The sequence below is a fragment of the Anas platyrhynchos genome, chromosome 15, assembly GCF_047663525.1.
Source record: "Anas platyrhynchos isolate ZD024472 breed Pekin duck chromosome 15, IASCAAS_PekinDuck_T2T, whole genome shotgun sequence".
NCBI classification, from domain to species: Eukaryota; Metazoa; Chordata; class Aves; order Anseriformes; family Anatidae; genus Anas; species Anas platyrhynchos.
The window spans coordinates 18,751,244-18,770,120 of NC_092601.1; the positions used below are offsets into that span (position 1 = coordinate 18,751,244).

Below are 18,877 nucleotides of genomic sequence, written 5' to 3' on the forward strand. Positions count from 1 at the left end.
CTCACCTGGGAGTGCTGACAAGAGCTGTCAGGCCCCCAGAGCTCCCCTGCTGGGGTTCTTTCCCCCAAGATCTCTGGTTGCAGAGAGGGCACTTGGAGAGGCCACGTAGCCCAGGGCTGACGCTCCAGCGCTGCCTGTTTATAAAGCCCGAGTGCTGAGGTGGAACAGATGTTCCCGGAGCCTGACGCTCAGAGAGGAGCGCTGCTCCTGCTCGGGATGCAAAAGCAGAGGGGATGTGGTCTGGGCTGCAGGCTGCAGCCGTGTGTCCAGGATGTGGGATTCTGAGCTGAGAGGCAGGATTACAGCGCTGGCTTGTGCTCTGCCGGAGCAGCTGCTGGACGTCCCGGTGTCCTGCGCTGGACAACCCAGCTGTAGCTCTGCTGATGGAGGGAGCTGCTTCTAAGGTCACCTTCCGGCCCTGCCTAGCAGCCAAACACCTCCTGGCCACCAGCACCTGCCCCCCTCTGCTGCCTGCAGACTGTGCTGGACCCCGTGGATGTCTCTGACCCAGTTGAGAGGCACCCAGAGGCACAAACACAGGCACGAGATGCCCACCAGCCGCAATCCCACAGACACCAGTTCTGATTTCCAGTCTTTCTGCCTCTACCCTCTTCTTCCCTCCACAGCCTCTACGCCAAGAAGCCAAGTACAGCAAGGCTCGAGCTCTGCTTATTCCTCCTCCTTTCTCAGCACCCTCACACCCAGCTTCTCCCCGTGCCATATCACCCTCAGCTCAGACCCGTGTGTCCCCCTAGACCACCTGGCTGCAGAGGGCTGCCTGCTGCAGGGCTCTTCCCCCCAGACACCTCTGCAGATGTAACCCCAGGGACACAACATCCCTCCCCAGGAAATCTTAACCCTTGTCCTCCCCGCTTACCTGATGACGTGGGCGACCAGGAAGGCCTGGATCTCAGGGCTGCTGACAAAGGCCAGGTCTCCGGTGCTGTGCTCCTTGCAGTGCCGCTGTGCCTCCTGCCACTCGGCCTTCTCCACCACCAGCCGGTAGCAGTGGTTGTTGCCCGGGAAAACCAAGCCATCGGGGGGACACATGGGGTGAACCGCTGCGAGAGGCAGAAGAACACAAGTGTAATGCCCTTCCTATGGGACCACAATCCCCAGCCTAACCTGGGGCACAAGGCACCAGGTCCTGCCCTTCCTGGTGCCAGCAAATCCCATTCTCTGCTCAACTGCTCTCTGTGCAGTCCTGTTTGTGGCCAAGCACTGGGCAAAGCACTGCTTGGTCAGCCCGGGTAAAGCACACGGGGCTGCAAGGAGTACCAAAGGAGTGACCCCTTACTCCTCATTAGGAAGGAGTGACAAGGGTAGCCTCAGGACCCAGTGCTCCCTTGCTCAGCACCCTCTGGCCTCCCAGCCGGCCCCGCTTACCTCTGCTCAGCTCTCCAGCCTCTGCCGTGATGCTGTACAACACCGTGAGGCCACTGCCGCCTCTGTTACGGATCCGTATGTCCAGGCTCTCGTTGGTCTTGATCAGGGAAGGGCACTGCAGTTCTAACTTCTGGGGCGAAGCCACCACCTCAACTTCTGCCTGCACGTCTGTGAACCTGGCGCCCACAAAGACGGTGGCGGTGACATTGTACTGCCCAGGTAAGGCATACCTGTGGACAACTGCATTTCCAGTGGTGTTGAGAACCTCTGTCTGGTCCCCAAAATTCCACTGTAAAGTGCTGACGGCAATGGGAATACTGACGTTGAAGAGCACGGCCTGGTCTAGGCCATACCGGGGCTGGAGTCCTGTGAAAGACACAGACAGCTGAGCCTTGAAGTGAAAGTGGACGAGTGATGGGCCACTGCAGGCCTGCCCAGGCAAATGCTCAGTGCAAAACAGCAAACAACTGGAGGAAGAGTTCGGTTCATGGGCAGAACCACACAAACACTGCCCCTGGGTGCTGAAACCTCCGTATTCCTGGCCTTCGGCGTAGCAGAGCGCGCTGCAGGTCTCGTTGGTGAGGTTCCCGGGGTGAGCAGACGTGAAGAGGATGAGCAGTTCAGCCTCACCTGTGTGGTTGCTTGTCAGGCACGTTATATATTGAGCTCCTGGGGGGGAGAACAGAAGATCCTCTTACAAACTGACACCATGAAGCCATGGCTTGATGAAACTCTCCAAGACACCACCCCGCATCCTGGTGAGTGGGCTGCTTCTACTCCAACCTTTTTGAGTCTTGCCTGGCAGTCTTCAATCCCTCAGCAATGACTTCCATCTCTCTCTGCTAACTAATGTTGACAGAAATAAAGCCACTCCCATAGATTTACGGAGCAGGAATGCTCAATAACAGGAGTCTTTGTACAGCCTGATGGTGCCACAGGCCATGGAGCCGCTCAGAGTCTGAAAGGAGACCCAAGGAGCAGCCCCCAAGCAGTGCCAGGAGAAAAGGCTGTGCCGTGGTAGCACCGTGGCTGGGCTGCTGCAGTTTCACTTCCAGCCCAAGCCCGTAACCAAACACAGCTGGGCAGAGGGGCACACTGGGGGCACGGGGGAAATGCCACGGGACTGTGCCCCAGGCCTACACTGGGTGCGCAGACACTGCAGCCACCTTCAGCCCTGGGACAGCCGAGAGCCTCCCACCTGCCTGCAGACAAAACGAGGTGCTAGAGAAGAGGACAGTGTCGCACAGCCTGCAGCCAGGAGGTGCAGAAGGACGCATTCATAGGCGTCCACGTCCCACCCCCGGGGCTTCACTCCCCCCCCAGCCTCTTGCAGGGGCCCTGCCCCAGGCACGCGGTGCTGAGCCGCAGCCCAGCTGGGGCCGCCTGCCTCCCGTCCAGCTCTGCCCACGCAGCCGAGCCGGGCTGCCTGCGTGTTTCTGCTGGTTGCTACAACATTCCCCCAAACATCTCCACAGCGCTGGCCTCGCGTGATCTTCCCTTATCCACCCCATCCAACCCTCCGGCCTACTCCACGGCCTTCCTGCAAGAGCTGGGCCGCTTTTCTGAAGAAAAGTCCCCCCGAGGAGGTGCCATGCGTGGGAACTACCTTGTTTTTCACACCAGCCTGGCTGTGCTCCTCAGCTCCCTGCCGGCCAGTAACAGTACCAGCAGCTGGCAGGCTCTCCCTGGCCTATCCCCTTTACACTGAATTACCCCAGGAAACATCACCTGCAAAGATTCAGCTTGGCACGTCCTCCAGTCCCATCAACTCCAGTGATATTTCACAGCTTAGAGTCAGATTGTTAAATGCATGAGAGAACGAAAGCCTCAGGCCAGAGATGGGGCTAGCACCACCTGAGGGCTGCTTGAAGCTGGGTCTGTAACGAATTTGCTGATCCCAGCCGTGGTGTGACCGACTATACACCAAGGTACAGCCTCATGCTACCATTATGTGCTTAATTAGGTTAGAACTTGGGACTTGAGGCATACGGAGGTCTAGCTGGGATCACCAGCTCCCCTCAGGCCCACCATTTCCACGGGTTTAGTCAGCTCGCCCACCACAGCCCGCCGTGCCTCCTTACCACAAGTAGTGTTGACGAACGAAACGTTGAAGAGAGAAAGGTTTGCCACCGCAGGAGGCTGGGCACACCTCGTATCTGACGCCTGGAGAACCGTCACTTTTCTGTCTTCCACCCAGCGGGGCAACCAGGAAAGTTTGCAGTCACAAAAAAATGGATTCCAACTTAAGTTTCTGTAACAGGAGATCAGAGAAAAGTTGTGCATTAACTTGACAACGGGAAGCATGTGCTAAGTGTTAATTACAGCAATGTGCAGATCCCTCACTGTTCCCATCTGCGCAACTCCAGCAAAATGCTTCAGAAAGAACTGCTTAGGGGAGTTAATGAATAGGGAATCAAGCAATAATTAACATGATTTTTCTAGAGGCTAGAATTAGGCAAGTACTCCAAGTACTTTTTTCACTCCACAAATAATTGTTGCAATTAGAAGCAAATTACAGACACAATCTTATATTTAAAATAGTCTGCCATCTAACAGCCGTTGGATGTAATGGCAGCCTCAGCAGCTAAGGGAGACTATTTACAGCTCCATTAAAAAATAGCTAAGAGAATAAAATTGATCTGTCAAAAAAGAAATGCAAAGTCAATGATAATCTTTCCATGTGGCAGTTTAATGAAAAGATGGAAACTTTAATTGCAGCTAAGCTTGATCCAAATTACAGCCTTTGGCATTCAGCTGCGAACAGGACAGAGATGGAAAGATGTTTGTTTAGCTGACGCCAGCTGGGCTGGGCTGCCGCAGGGGCTGAACCCAGGATTTTTATACTGAAAGCACCACTTTGCAGGCCAGCCCCAGCAGGGACAGGCTCACTTGGACACAGCATGGATCCTTTCTGTCTTTTCAGTGCCATTTGCAAGTAAAAATGCAGAGCTGAAAATGCTCTTTGTGTCTTAGTCTTCATGGAGAGTGCAGAGCCGAGCTTTTTTCTTGCTTGCTGAGAGCGATTGCACAGGGTTAATCCCTGGGGTTGTTCAGATACAGAAACCCCATTCTGTGCTGTGATTTTGTGTACCTCTTCCGGAACTGTGTGGCGTTCCCTGGCCTCCCGTCATGTATCAGCACGGATTTTAATTACTTCACTTAAAAAGCATTATAAGCATAAGAACCTGAATCACTTAGGGAGAACTTCTCCAAGTGTCTTCAAGCGACTTTGGCAGCTGTGTGGCAGCTTTGCATTAGGTCCCCGGGCTCAGTGTGTGACCACACAACCAGGAACAGCGAGCGGGGCCTGGAGCACGGCCAGAAACTGTGACACCTCCAGCAGAGCTGGTGTGGGAGAGAAGCAGGGAGACCAAGAGGGCAGCAGCAGAGGCTGGAGGTATCCAGGAGACAGAAGCAAAGTCTGGGAGGAGATTAGGCTTGAAGGGTACCAAGAAGACCCAGGAGCAGTACGCAGCTTGAGGAAGAAACTGGAGAGAGTCCAGAAAAGAGCTGCAGAGACTGCAGGAGGGCGAGGAAGCAGCAGTTGGAGAGAGGAGAAGTAGCATCAGGGAGGCCTGGTAATGAGAAGGTGGCAGTCAGCACATCCACTCCTCATCCCTTCACGGCAGAGGAGCAGTCAAGCAAACTGAGGCTCCCTCCACCAGCTCTGTGTTTCCGAAGGTTCATGAGTTTTCAAAATGTCACAGACAGAGATGAGGCTTGCACTGTCAAAACCTCACCAAGGGAGCAGCTGGCAAACGGGCAGAGCTGCAGGGGTTAGTGGGGATGGAGGCTTCAGTTCCCCCTTAACACAAATAGCAAAGTGTGTGCCACCACGTGTGGTGGAGCAGTATGTAGCCCTGACCCTCCCAGGACAGTGCTGCCTCCCACCCCCTGGAAAGGGAAGGGCTGTTTCAAGGGAAGGTCCCAATAAAGAGCTGGGAAACAAAGAGAACGAACTTACATTTCACTTAAATTAAATAAATTATCAAATATTCCATCTTCTAATGTAGAAATCTTGTTGTGGCTTATATCTCTGTAAAAAATGAAAAGGGAAGCTCAGTAATTGTTCATCACACTGGTAACTACTTCCTTGCCAACACACAGGATCAAACTCTCTTCCAAGCCCTGCTCAGTGACTGGCCACCTTCTGAACCCCTCTGGTCTCAAGAGCTACTTACATATGATAGCAATTTTTTCTGTGAGATGCTATGTCACAGAATGACAGAGTGTTTTAGGTTGGAAGTGACTTCTGGAGGTCATCTAGTCCAAAACCCTGCTCAAGCAAGGCCACCTGCAGTGGGCTGCCCAGGACCATGTCCAGGCATTAAGCATCTCCAAGGAGGGAGACTCCACAGCCTCTCGGGGCAGCCTGTTCAGTGAGTTTGCTAATGGTTTTTCCCCTTCTCCTGGCCCACACGGAGTCTGGGCAGTTTTAGATGAGACACGGCAGGGTGTTGGGAGCAGTGGACATGCAGGCAGGCGTTTGCTTCACCAACGCTGGGCTCCTCAAAGGACCCTCGTATCCAATTCCCTCCAAAGCTAAGTGGGATTTGGACAGCTTTATCCTCATTTTCTGTTTTGCAACCCATCTTGTGACAAAGGTAGCTTACTCTTCTGCCCCAATCCCCCCTCCACCTGGCAGTGCAGCGTGCCCGCTCCTGCCTGACTCCGAATGCCAGCGAGCAATCGGTCATTCCCAGGACTGTGCAGCTGAACGCCCCAAGGAATGAGTCCATGGACACACAGCTGGGGCCCAGCAGCTGAGGTGAAGCAATAACAAAGCTGGCTTGTGCAGCACCAGCGTGCGTGGTACCAGCTGAGGGGGCGCGCTGGTAGCGGGACGGCTGGAAGGGTGCAGCATGTACTTACAGTTTTGCCAGAGAAGTCAGGCTTCTGAACGTCTGAACATCTAAAACACTGATCTCGTTACTGGAAAGATCCCTGGAGAAAGAGAACAGAGCTGTCAGCTTTTGTTCAACTTTTTGTCATTTTTGTATAGCCTCTCCCAGCTATACAGCATTTGCTGCTCACAGCTTTGTATGCTGCGTGTATAAAGACTGGGACTATCACTAAATGCATGCCATTCTACAGCATATCTAGAGCAATTACAGACATGACTAATGTACAAGTTTGAGGTATCCTTCAAAGAAGTATGCAAGTCTATTATATGTTCAAAGAAATAATTAAGAAAGAGTTTAGACTAAAATAGTAATTAACTTACAGAAGAAAAATTCAGAGGAACTTTCAAGTCTATCCCTAATGCCAAAGAACAGGTAATTAATTACACGACTGATGCATTCAGCTTTTAATGTTTAAAGATCTTTTTGTCCCTTTTGGAAAAAGCGTACAAGAAATGAAGGAACAAAGAAAATTTTCTGTTTAAAATCAGGCTAGACTTTCCCTATAAAACAAACACCGTTTAGAAAATCTTTAATCACTCTCTGTAACACTAATAGACTTCAAGTCATCCAAAGAAAAATTGTTTTTGTCCTCCTATTCAGCTCTCTGTTTTCACCTCACGTCCTCTCTTTCAATTTTAAAATGTCACTCAGCTAGAAGTGAAAGTTTCGCTGATTGCTCCCTGCTCGTTCCCAATAAACTTCACTCTTCGGTTTCAGATGAATCCCCGTTGGCCAAAACCTTCTTTTAGCAGCACCAAAATACTTATTCCAAGCCCTTGCAATGGTGATTCTCCTTCCAGGATTTCTGGCAGCGCCGCGGGGAGGCGGACAGGTCTGGGGGTGCTGCCCAGCTCCCCGCAGCTGCAGGCACGCGGCATCAACAGAGACGTCCTCCAACCCCACTCCCTGCTCACCTTTATCCCTAGCACCTCTTGTAACTTCTCAGCATGTCTCACCTCTTATTTTTACCTCTTCATGGATTAATTCTTGATTTTATTCAGTATTTAAACTTAATGTATCTGAATGAAGAGAATTACGCCAAATTGGCAGACGAACTACTTATGATTCCAGGAAACTCTGGGGATAAGTAACAGGGATGGATGTCTCTTTAAAAGGTTTAAGTTTATTTTTCCCAATTTTGCTGTCCAGGAGTTCTCTGCCAAGCTGAGAGTGGATTCAGAAGAGTTCACCAGCAACACCACTAAAGAAGGCCAAGAAATGTGCAAAATAGAAGATCAACAAACACACTTAAAAAAAAAAAAAAAGTGCTAGCAAATGTGTCAGCCAGCCAGGCAGCCTAGGGCAGGAGGGCCACGCCAGCAGGACTGTGCTGCAGAAGCACGGTGTACCTGTCAGGTGAGCAAGGGCAGAGCTTTAACAAAAAGAGCATTTTCTCTGCTCGTCTGAGAAACCTGAAAATAATCCAGGTAATTTTTAGGCAGCACCTCGAGCCCCAGACAGAAGGAAGTGGTGTTCCAGCTCCGACGTCTCTCGTGCCCTGGCCTTTTTGCTCCTTGCCCAGACAAGAGAAACCTCCAGAACAAACCGTCCTGCTGTTACAAAATCGGGGCTTTGGCGTCTCCAAGAGCCCTTCACAAGGCCGGCTGGCTGCATGGAGAGCGTGCACAGGGCAGGGCGAAGCCCTCAGCACCACCGATGGCGCTGGGGACCTTTTGGTGGCCTGGGACACCAGCACCAGGCCCAGTTGCTGCCCCAGCAGCTCCCCTAGCTCCCCATCCATCCTCTCCAGCAGGTGTGGAGGGGTCAGTCGTGAGCCTTTCCAAGCCTCTTACACGCATCCCTTCTCATTTTCATCTCCAGGCAGGCGACCAGCCCCAAGCCACAGCCCCAAGCCCTCAGTGAGCTTTGATCCTGCCTGGGGGTGCCACCACGCTGCAGGAGGAGCAGCATGCTGCTGACACCAGCCCCAGCAAACAGGGAAGATGCGAGCAGGAGCAGCAGCCCCAGCTCAGCGCCGCGTTTACACGGCACACGGACTGACACTAGATGTCAGTGCGCACTGAGCAGCGCAGAGGGGAGGCGATCCCGCACCGTTAGGTACAGACTGGAGCCTGATTCCTTTGCTGTTTTCTACCCTCGCCATCACGATTTGATGAGGAACCAGCACAAGGCCTCCCAGCTTTCCACCTCCCCGGACGGGGAGCAGAGCCCCGCTGGTGGCCCCGGGGGGAGGCCGGGGGTGGTGGCGGTGCCAGCTCCTGCCACCTCCAGCCGCCTGGCTCAGCTTGGCTCCCTCTGCTCCCCCCCCTCCAATTTGTATGGAAAATAATATTATGCCTTCCTGGCATGCGAAAGATGGCTGTGAACCAAAGTAGGCTGCAGGAAAAAAAAAAAAAAAGAAAAAGGCAGGAAAGAAGTACCGACCAATAAAACCCCCGGCACAGGCTGCGGGACGCGGCCCAGCCTTTCGGTGCCACAAACTGCCACGACTCTATTTTCCCAGCCCACTGCCAGGCTGGAGGAAATTCGGAGCAGGTTCAGGCAGAGCTGAAGCCAGCAGAAAACAAAGCTCTCCATTGAAACGCGCCGCACACACAGACTGCCGCTCTCCCCCACGAGAAGAAAGGAAATCGTGGTTCAGTCGTGCCGGGGGTGGCACAGAGAACACGCTGTGGTGCCCGCAGAGAGGGCAGCTCTGGGCCAGACACAGCTCCATGGTCCCACCTCAGTTTCCACACCTGCAAAGCAGAGCTGTGTGCTGCCAGAGGAGGCAGGGAGAGCTTGGCCCACTCCTCTGCAGAACTTGGGACAGGCACCAAAAAGCACCAACAGCTTCGGTCCAACACAAGAACTGTGTGAAGGATGCCCTGTGGGCAGAGCTCCCTGTGCAGCTCCCCAAACACCCCAGAAAACGCAGCCGCATTTCACTTCCATGGCGAGCAAAGGAAGTTTGGAGAAAACTTCTGGAAGTAGAAGTGGTCATGTGGGGAAGGCGCAGCGGCGGAGACGCGAACATTTGGTAACGAGGGCGTCTGCCTGAACCTTGGGAGCCTGGAGCTCCTTCCCAGCTCTGCTACCAATTCCTGCACGGGGCTGGGCAAGAATCTCCTGAACCTCTCTGGAGCTGCGTGGGCCACAGGGAGAGCAGCAGGGCTAACAGCAGGGCTAGCAGCAGGGCTAGCACAGGGCTAGCAGCAGCCCATCCCACTGATGGAGTGTGAGCAAACATCAACCACAGACACCACCACAGACATCTCCTGGACAGGGCCCATCACTTCTAGGGGTACAAATCACTGCCCTGGAGCAGCCACCAGCAGGGACCAGCAGCAGTGCTGGGAGCCCCCAGCCCGGCCACTGGCACTGAGACAGGCGGGGGGCGGCCGGAGAACAGGGGCTCCACGTCCCCGCGGCAGCCCCGGGCAGCCGGGGTGTTTATTTCGGCAGCGCTGCGGTGGATGGGCTTTTTTTGGTGCACTGCTGTTTTTTTTTTTTCTCCTTAATTCCACAGAACGTATAATGTCGAGCAGAGTATAGCACGCCTCCGCCTGCCAAGCCTGATGTCATGCTCTCATTATGTCATTTGTGGGCCCGCTCACTTCACAAAAAAAAGGGAGGGAAGGGAAGGGAAGGGGGGCAGTGCTGGCTTGTGCCTTCCCCAGCCCTTTTGGTGCGTGGAGCCCCGCCAGAACAGTAATGGGAAAAGCATCCGCAGACAGGGAGAAGCGTCTGTGCGGAGGGGAGCCTGCGTGCAGGCTGGGGGAGAGCTGCAGCGACTCATTAGCAAACGAGCTCCAGGCCTACGAGCTGCAGCAGAGCTGAGTGCTGGAGGTAGGGGAGCTCCAGAGGTGCCAGGGAAAGGAGGCAGCTTGGGCACATCCCTGCTTCCAGCCAGAGCCTGCACAGGAGCCTCCGCAGTGGCTACGAAGGGGCTCACACCAGTGCAGGAGGGATAAAGCATTGCCTCCAGCACACCAGGTGTCCGTGCACCCCATCTTGCAATCACAGCAAAAGCTTTCCTATCTCCCTGCCCATCTTCCCCAGCTGGCCTGGCACTGCAGGATGCAGGAGGTGAGCAGACGAAGCCTCTGCAGCATCCTCTGGGGAGAAGCACTTTCTCCCCGCAGATGTGCAAGGCTGAGCAATCCCCAGCAGCCTCCCTCCACCAGCCAGACTTCCCTGATCCAGGACAGCCCCCACAGAAAGGGGTTTTCCTTGTGTTTGTGTGACTGAAGTGAAAGTCAAGGGACGCGGCTGGGCCCCATTTTGGTCCAAAAACTGTATTTTAGCAGCAGGAGCAGCTACACAGACAGCAGAGCAGCTGTGCCCACGGCATCATACAGCCAGTGCTGTCCAACCCCTTCCTCTGCCAGCAAGAGCCCACAGCAACAAGTCCCATCACCCGCACGCTTTACCAGACCCACTGCTTCCCTTGGTTCGTTTAAACCTGCAGGAGATACCACTGCGTCGGACACTGCCCTATTTTCAGCACTATTAACACCAAATAATTGTTCTTATTTAACTTCTCTGCCCCACTCCCGATTCCAGAGGCCGTTCCCGGGCTGCCTCAGTCCCACTTTCCCCAGCACAACTGCCAGGGGAAAAGAGTTTCCCCTTTCTGCCCTCGGCACACCGCACAAACCTCACCCAATGCCCACCCGGGGGCACCTTCGGGACACGAGGGGTGCTCAGGCTCGAGCGCACGGCACACGGGCAGGAGAGGCACCGACCAGCAGTAGCAGCAAGCCCCAGCCCAGGGCACATCACAGGTGGCATCAGGGCACCTCCGCTCCCATTTCTAGCCCCCCGTTGGGTCACGTTCCCATCCGAGAGCCAGGCTGCACCGCTCACACCTTGCAGAGGGAAAACAAGTGATGGGGGACACACGAGGTGGCTTGTGTGACACTACAGCCCCGCTCCCTGAGCCCTCGGCCAGAGCAGCCTGTCCCAGAGGCAGCCCACAAGCCGAAACGCTGCCCTCGGTGTCACCATGGCAAGTTCCCTTCTGTCCCCAGGAGCACCAGGCAGCAGGGTGCCCCGTGCAGCAGCGCTGTGCTGACACCGCCTGACGTACGTAATAGACTTTCCAGAAAAGTGGAGGAAAAACCCTATGTGTTTTTGCATGCTTGAGCCAGGAAAATTATAGGTTTTTGCTGATCTGATTCCTTTTTTTTTTTTTTCTCTTCGTTTTTGGCTTGCACCTCTCCTAGGAAGCACAGTAGGAGTAGCAGAAATTTGTGTGCAGAGCAAGGAACCGAGATCCATGCCACAGTGGCGAAGGAGATGTGAAAAAGCACAAGAGGCTGGCTTGGTGCAGAGCCTGGGGAGGACCTGCAGTGCTGCTCGAGGTGCAGCCCCGAACGGGGAGCAAAACGCTGGGGCTGGCAGCCAGGGGAGCACCCTCAGCTCCCGAGGCTGTCACAGCACGAGGACAATTTATTTGCTCATTTGAAATTGATGAGTTTCAACCGCTGGCCTGAGCATCGTCTCTCTCCAAGGAATTTGCCCCAAAAGATGTTTTCACAAATATCCATCTGAAAAATAAATGTTTTTCTTCCCACAGCAAAACCCTGAGTGTTGATAAGGCCAAGGCAGGGACACAGGCGTTTCTGCAATGTTTGTACACGCTGTGCTCTCCTGGGAGAGCTGCACAACGCTCTCACATATACCCTTGAAAGGCAGATGTGCCCGGAGAGGGTCGGGTTTGGCACGAGGAGCCCCAGGTGTGAGGCCCGGCTCTGCCACGGGCTTGGGGCAGGACCAGGAGGGGTTGGGTCCAGCACTGCCTGCTCCTGCTGCCCCTCGGAGCTCCTTTCCCTCGCAGCCTGTACGGACCTCTCCCGGAGCACCAGCAGAGTGGATCTGGAGTAGATCCCACTCGTCCTGCTCTGGGCACAGGTTCCTGGAGATCCCACAGACAGAGGTGATCTGCAGCATGCACAGAACACTTCCCATGGCTCTCGGCACAGCGGGTGAGCTCAGGGGTGAAGCTGGGCATTGGGTGTCCGGGTTCCTTTCAGCAGCCAAAAAAAGGGGCTGGGAGAGCCCAGCACAGGAGGAGACCGCTCTGAGCCCTGCACGAGATGGAGCCGAGCTGGGACCCGCCAGGCACAGCCGTGATGCTGCTCACCCACGCTCCTTCCTCACCCTGCTGCTGTGCCCACCCGTGGCACAGGACCATGCGGGGACACAGCACTGGGTGAGTGCACACCGAAGGCACCCGAGCTCCAGGTAGAAGTGGAGAAAAAGAGCAGCTCCTCGGCTCCTGCAGCCAGCAAGCTTTGCTCAGACCTTCCCAAATACGGTTACGAGCAGCAGGACCGGGGGTGAGGGCATTCAAACAAGGGGACGTGTAACCTCCCGCAGCGACGTCGTGCTTTGGCAGGGCAGCTCCCAGGCACTGCCACCCCACTCCATCCTGCTCCCCCCAGCCAGGAGGGCTGGGTGGGGGCTTTTCACAGAGGCTCCCAGGAACCGGAGCGCTGCTGTCTGCACAGGGACCCACAGAACAGCTCGTTTTACAGGCTATTTTTAGGCTGTGACTGACTTCATCTCCTCGTTCCCAACGTTTGAACAATGGAGCTGAGAGCGAGGGGGGCACTGGGGAGCCACCGAGGGCCTCCTGCGCTTGTGGGGGTCAGCAGGAGCTCCCACCAGCACCACGGTGGGACAAGGGGCTGGCTACGGCTCGGGACAGTCGCTGCCACGAGAGGCTTTCCAAGGCAGCTCCACCTTCCGAGCCACCAGTGCCCAGAGCTGGCCCTGGAAGTGGTCCTCCCGCTGCCAAGAGGTGAGCTAAGGTGGCAAAAAACAGGGCTCGAGACATCACGGCAGGAGGCACCCAGCCCTGCTCTGCCTCCGACATCCCACCGAAAGATCGGAGCAGAGAAAACCGAGTTTGAGAAAGCAGCAACCCAAATATTTAAATAAAGTTAATGTCCATAATTAGTGCTGCGCATAAACAAGCTGTCTGCAGTTCCATCCAGCTAAATGTCAGCCCCGCAAATATATGTTTGTTTCATGGAAAGTTTGCAAAGAAACCAAGGATCCATCAAAACAAAGCATCTTCCCAGCACACATGGCAGAGCTCAAGGAGACAATGTCAGAAGCCCACAGCCCAAGCCCGGCCGCCTGCCAAGCAGACACACGCTTCTTCCCCGAAAAAGCCCTGGCCTGGGGAGCCCCCCCATTTGGAGGCATCACAGGCTGACACACTGCTCACAGCCCTGAGTGTACAACCAGGAGGAGAGCGAAGCAGCACGATGGGGGGGTTCACCAAAGTCTCCCAAGGGATTTGGTGGTAACACCACCTACCAGCCAAAGTCGCCTATGCATGCTAAACAAAGCAGATAAATCTGGACCCAAAACACTGAGAAACAGGGCAAGACTCAGGGCCGAAAGCTTCTGAGCTGGCTGAGGGACGAGGGTCACTGTTGCCCTCTGCTGATGTCCCCGCTGCTCCCTTCTGGCTGTGTGAGCAGCCTGGGCTTTGCATAGCCCTGCTTTGGACCTGCAACCGTCAGAGCAGCACAAAACACAGGGAAAACAGAGCTAACACCAAGGTTTTGGGGCAATCTCAGGGGTCATTGCCAAAGGGTGCACCAGGCACCTAGAGCCCGCTCCAAAGTGCCCCTGGACCAAACCTCCTGCGGGGCATGGGGCAGCAGCTCCCTGCTGTGCCACCATCCTGCGTGCCACCACCTGGTGTGCCACCATCCCATGTGTCACCATCCCATGTGCCACCACCCCTTGTGTCACCACCTGGTGTGCCACCATCCTGCGTGTCACCATCCCAGGTGTCACCACCCTGCATGCAACCTCCCCGTGTGCCCCCACCGGTGCAGACCTGCTGCCACCCTCCGCAGTGCAGGAGCGGCTCCATCCCTTCCACCGCCGGGAACGCTGGCCCAGTCACCAGATCTCTGCAGTCACTTCCCACGGGTGATAACGCTCCCTGAAACGCTTTCCCTTTTGTAGCTGACAGTACCAATTTGTTTGACCTTTAGCTAACAGCAATCTGTAACAGACGAGCAAGTTTCCCAAGTCCCCGGGTGGCTGCTAAAGAAAAACATTTCTGTGTATATTTTAACCGTGTCTGTCAAATGATTTTCACCTCCGATATGTTTTACCAACACTGTTTCCTCACATTTAGGAGATTCCCTGCTCCGGGCTCTCAGCAGCACCCTTCAGCTCCGAGCGTGGGCTGCCAGCTGCAGGCAGCAGGGACGGGATGGGAGGCAAAGCCCGGGCTCACGCAGCCCTTCCTGAGCCTGGCAGCACTGCCAGCTGTTGGAAATCAACCTTCAGCAACATCCTGCAGCACCGCCCGAGCTGGGAGGATGCTGAGCCCCTCTCTTATTTTCTTTTTCTTCTCCAGACAGAAAACTCTGGGATTTGGGGCGGTCACAGCAGCACTCGCTATGTTTAAAAATAGCACAAAGTAAATGGTGCTGCTCTGCAAAAACAATGCTGAGCACAGCCACAGAGCTCCCAGCCGCTGCCTGCGACAGACAACCACAGCCCAGGGGAGCCTGATGAGCAGAAAAGTGGAAAAGTGCAGCGTGTTCGGGGCCGCAGACCTGGCCAAACCACGGCTGCAGCACAGTCCGGTCTGTGTTTTCCTTGCACTCCCGATGCTATCTCTGCTTTCTGTGGTCTCCTAAGAGAGGGACAGGCTCTCCAGATGTTCTGAAGCCCTGGGACCTAGAGGTGCATGAGCCAGTTTGAGGAAAGATGGGAATGGGACACAAAGCTACCGACCCTTCCCTTCTGGCAGCCTGCTTCTAACGCAGAGCAGTCACCTAGCACCAAACTTCGGGTGCAGCAAACAGGAGGCTCCTGCTGTCTCTCCAAACACAATCCTTCGGACACACTCATGGCTGAATTCTTTAGGGCATCACTACCTTCAGGCAGTGAGGACACCAGGAAACACAGCCCCTCTACTCCACAGCTCCCTCCTTACACCTCCCCTGGTGGCAGCGCCCTCCACCCTGCACCCAACGAGCACCCCCCCTGCAGCCCTGGTGTCCAGGAGGAAATCCCATCCCACACACCAGGACGTGGTGCCCCTCGCTCCCAGAAGCACGCTCTGACAACTGGCAGCATCCTTGCTCTATTTTTGCATCCCAGGCTCAGCCGCAGCGGAGCTCTGGTTCTTGTTGTCCGCCAGTCTGTGGACAAATCTGCTACAGAGGCAGTCAGCAGCCTGAGACCTCGCTGCAACCCAGCTCTTGGGGATGACTCCTTTTATTCTTACGTTCTGAAGCCAATATTTAATCCCTTTAATAGATGTCATGGTGATTTTTTTTCCTTCCAATTCCTGACAAATGTATGTTGCATCGAGTCAAATACCTACAGAAGTCATATGTGTATTACATCAACATCATCATCTTCATCTGCTCCATCTGTAAACTCACTCAAAAGGCAGACGTTCACGAGATCTATTTTCCATAAGTGAACTTTCCATGTTGATTGCCACTAATTACACTATCCCCTTTAAGTTTTAGCTTATATCCATGCTGTGTGCTGTATTGTTTTGCCTTGGGCTAGAAGATCAGGACAGCAGCCTAATAAACACTTGCACCATCCCATTTACCTTCTGTTAACACTGGCACCATGTTCATACTGCTCCAGTCCTTGGGAATTTCCCTACTGCCCAAAAATTCCCTCAAAGTGAACATTAATAGCCCATAGGGCTCTTCAGCCAGATCTTTTAAAATTCTTGGATGCAAAATATCTGAACTAGCTAGTTTAAGAAGGTCTAACATTAATAGCAGCTGTTTAACATCCTCTTCAGTTACTGTTGGAGTGGAAAGTATTTCATCATCCTCATATGATACAAATACATCATCTGGCTCTTTTCCAAATAGAAAACAAATATTTACTGAACAGTCCTGCCTTTTCTGTATTTTCATTGATAATTTGACCATGACTGTCCACTAACAGACCGGTACCGTTTACTTTCTTTAGTTCCCAATATACTCGAGCAACTCCTCACTGTTCCCAACTTTGTTGGCCACAGATTTTTCCTTTTCTTCTTTTGCTTATCAGTGTTTGATGTGCAACCCCTCAGTCCATACTTGTTGCTATCAACATTTCTCTTGGATGTTTTTGTTTTTTTTTCCGAAACTACCGTCTTTTATTCTCCAGGCTTCACATAGTTTTTATGTGGGGTATGAGCAAAGGTAGCCCATACATTGATTAATACAGAGGAGTACATCAGGATCAGGGCAGAACCCATTACCAAAATCTATCCAACACCCCAAATTAGTTTCTCTCTAGGGAAGCTATGTGCCCCAAATGATCTCACAACGCTAGAGGCAGGGTTTTGAACAATGCAGCTCAGCACAGTAAGATGATTAAGATGAGGTTCAGTAAGGATGACACTGAGAGAAAATGACACAAGTGAAAGAATGAGTGATCTCCCGGATCCTCCTATGAAAACAGGACCAGCCCCATCAGATATTCTTCAGGGATGGCTCCAGTCTTAACTGCAAGTCCCAAAAGCTTCCACTGGCTTCCTTTTGCCAGTGGCTGTTCCATAAAGGTGGGATTTCAGCGTTCCCCACGCTCCACGCAAACTTTTTTAGTCCAATTAAATTCCACCTCTCCGTTTTCTCTGGCTCTGGCACCTCTCTCCTTTGTCCTTGGCAGCAGAGCCCTTGGATACCTGCAGGCCGTTAGCACCCAATATCCCACAGTTTTCAGAGCTCTTTCGCTCCATCTCCAGCAAAATATGTGGCACGGAGCAAGAGCCAAGCTGCGCCAACAACGTGCAAAGCTCCTGAGGGCAGTGGGACCCCTCTGCCTCCAGCACGCGTCCCCCCAGCCCAGCCCCAAGCCCCCGCAGCTCCGGCAGAGGCCGTGGGCTTTGGCCATCAGCGGGGCTCTGAGCGACGTTCCCGGCCCGGGGACGGCTCGGCGGGGCTGTGTGTGTGTGTTTGTTTGTGATTTTGTGAATAGGGCCGCTCAGCACGTTGAGTCCTCCCCGTGGGGATGATGTGTTACAGCGGATTGGCTCCCAATTCCCCGAAGGAAACATCTGCACATTCCAGACACATTTTGTAACGGGAGTGAAACCCATCCTTGAAGTGAAATTTTACAGCCTCCACAGCGCAAAATAACGATTGCTGGCAAGAAGCAGTGGAAAAGTAATGTTTAAAATATTATTACAGGGAAGCGGCTGCCAGAGCCTCAAATTAATCACTTGAATGTGTCTTTGGAGCGGAGCGGTGCGTTATGTAACGCTCGGCCACCTCCACCCGCTCCCGGCCCCGCTCCTGCAACCAGGGACTCCAGGAGCCGTCGCGGGCACCCGTGCACTGCTGGGCTCCGTCCTGGCCACCCGCAGGAGCACAGATCTAGCACAGATCTGGGTGAGGTCTCATTGAGCTGCTCTTCCAGGTACCCCCTTTCTTCGAGGAACACCCCAGAGGGATGACCCGCAGGGCTGTTTCTGATGGTCGCCTCTGAAAAGCTGCGCTTGCCACAGCTCTCCGCGGCAAAATAAACTTCAGAGGAGCTGGAGGGAGGCTCGGCTGCTCCCCACCACGTGCCTGCAGAGGAATGGTCCTGATCCGGGAGTGGAGCTGTCTCCAAGGTGGTGCTTTTTAAGATGTCTAGGGCAGCTGGTTAAATACATAAATATGCTTCGGGCACTGGGTTGCAGCAAGCCCACACTGCTCACTGCAGCCCTAAGCCAGGTGAGGGAACGGGGCAGTTATCTGTGCAGTGTCCTCTCCCTCACCCAGGCAGTGCAGCGATCCGTAACTAACTCGAACAAAATATGATAAAAATGCAACTCACATTCAAAAAAAAAAAAAAAAGCATCTAAATGAAAGCAGGAGCACAAACAGCAGCGGATGCAGACACATCTACGGGGGAGGAAGAAACTAAACGCTTGGCAGTCTGTACCAACAGCAGGAAAAGAAGTGACATGAGTACGGTGAGGGAAACGAGTCCTGTGCTACAGCAATTGGAGAAAAAAGCCTTTAAGTCCTCAGGAAGTGATATTCTCTAAGCAGTAATGAGGGCAAAGCTCTGTGATTCCTCAGGCTGAGGATACACCAGCAGGGACACCAGCCCAGCACGAGGTGTGGGGCAGGCAGCAGGATGATTCCAGGTGGCCCCAAAAAAGGCCCAGATGCTGCTGGGCCGCTGTGACCAGGGCCCAGCTGGAGCCCCACCAGGGGGATGCTGAGCCCGGCAGAAGATTTTGGCTGTGCAGATGACAGCTCCTGAAACCCTCATCTCCTCCCTGTGCTTCAGGCTGGGCACCCAGCACCGGGGGGACTTCTGAAATGTTGGCCAAGGATTTGGGTTTCTCCTGCACCCGAGTGCGGCTGCAGTGTCCAGCAACATCATCTATGGCAGCTGCTAAAGCACATCTCCTTCCCTGTCCCGGTTCACTTCCACACTCCCTGGATTTTTGGTAGTTAAAATATTCTGGGTCTTAGATAGACAGATGCAAACATACATAGACTCTGAGACAGACAAACAGATAGATATTTTGCCCCCAGAGGGATTTTCTTATTCAAATCCATTTTATCAACTACAGAAACAAACGAATCCGAGACTGCTGTTTTAAATGTCTAAATATGTGCTTCACCAAAAGGTCCAGGCAGGAGTTC

At 53.9% G+C, this 18,877-nt stretch overlaps 1 protein-coding gene across 2 annotated transcripts in view; it reads right to left on the reverse strand.

Annotated features, from left to right (window-relative positions):
• The window catches only part of PKD1 (polycystin 1, transient receptor potential channel interacting), an 84,448-nt gene that overhangs the window by 42,775 nt on the left and 22,796 nt on the right, over positions 1 to 18,877 (reverse strand). For both annotated transcript variants that reach the window (XM_038186835.2, XM_038186834.2), the window contains exons 2-6: positions 6,259 to 6,330; positions 5,351 to 5,422; positions 3,468 to 3,637; positions 1,387 to 2,055; positions 878 to 1,061 (exon numbers count right to left, since the gene is read on the reverse strand). In XM_038186835.2, the coding sequence (XP_038042763.2) occupies positions 878 to 1,061; positions 1,387 to 2,055; positions 3,468 to 3,637; positions 5,351 to 5,422; positions 6,259 to 6,330 (1,167 nt within the window). The remainder of the gene's footprint in view (positions 1 to 877; positions 1,062 to 1,386; positions 2,056 to 3,467; positions 3,638 to 5,350; positions 5,423 to 6,258; positions 6,331 to 18,877) is intronic.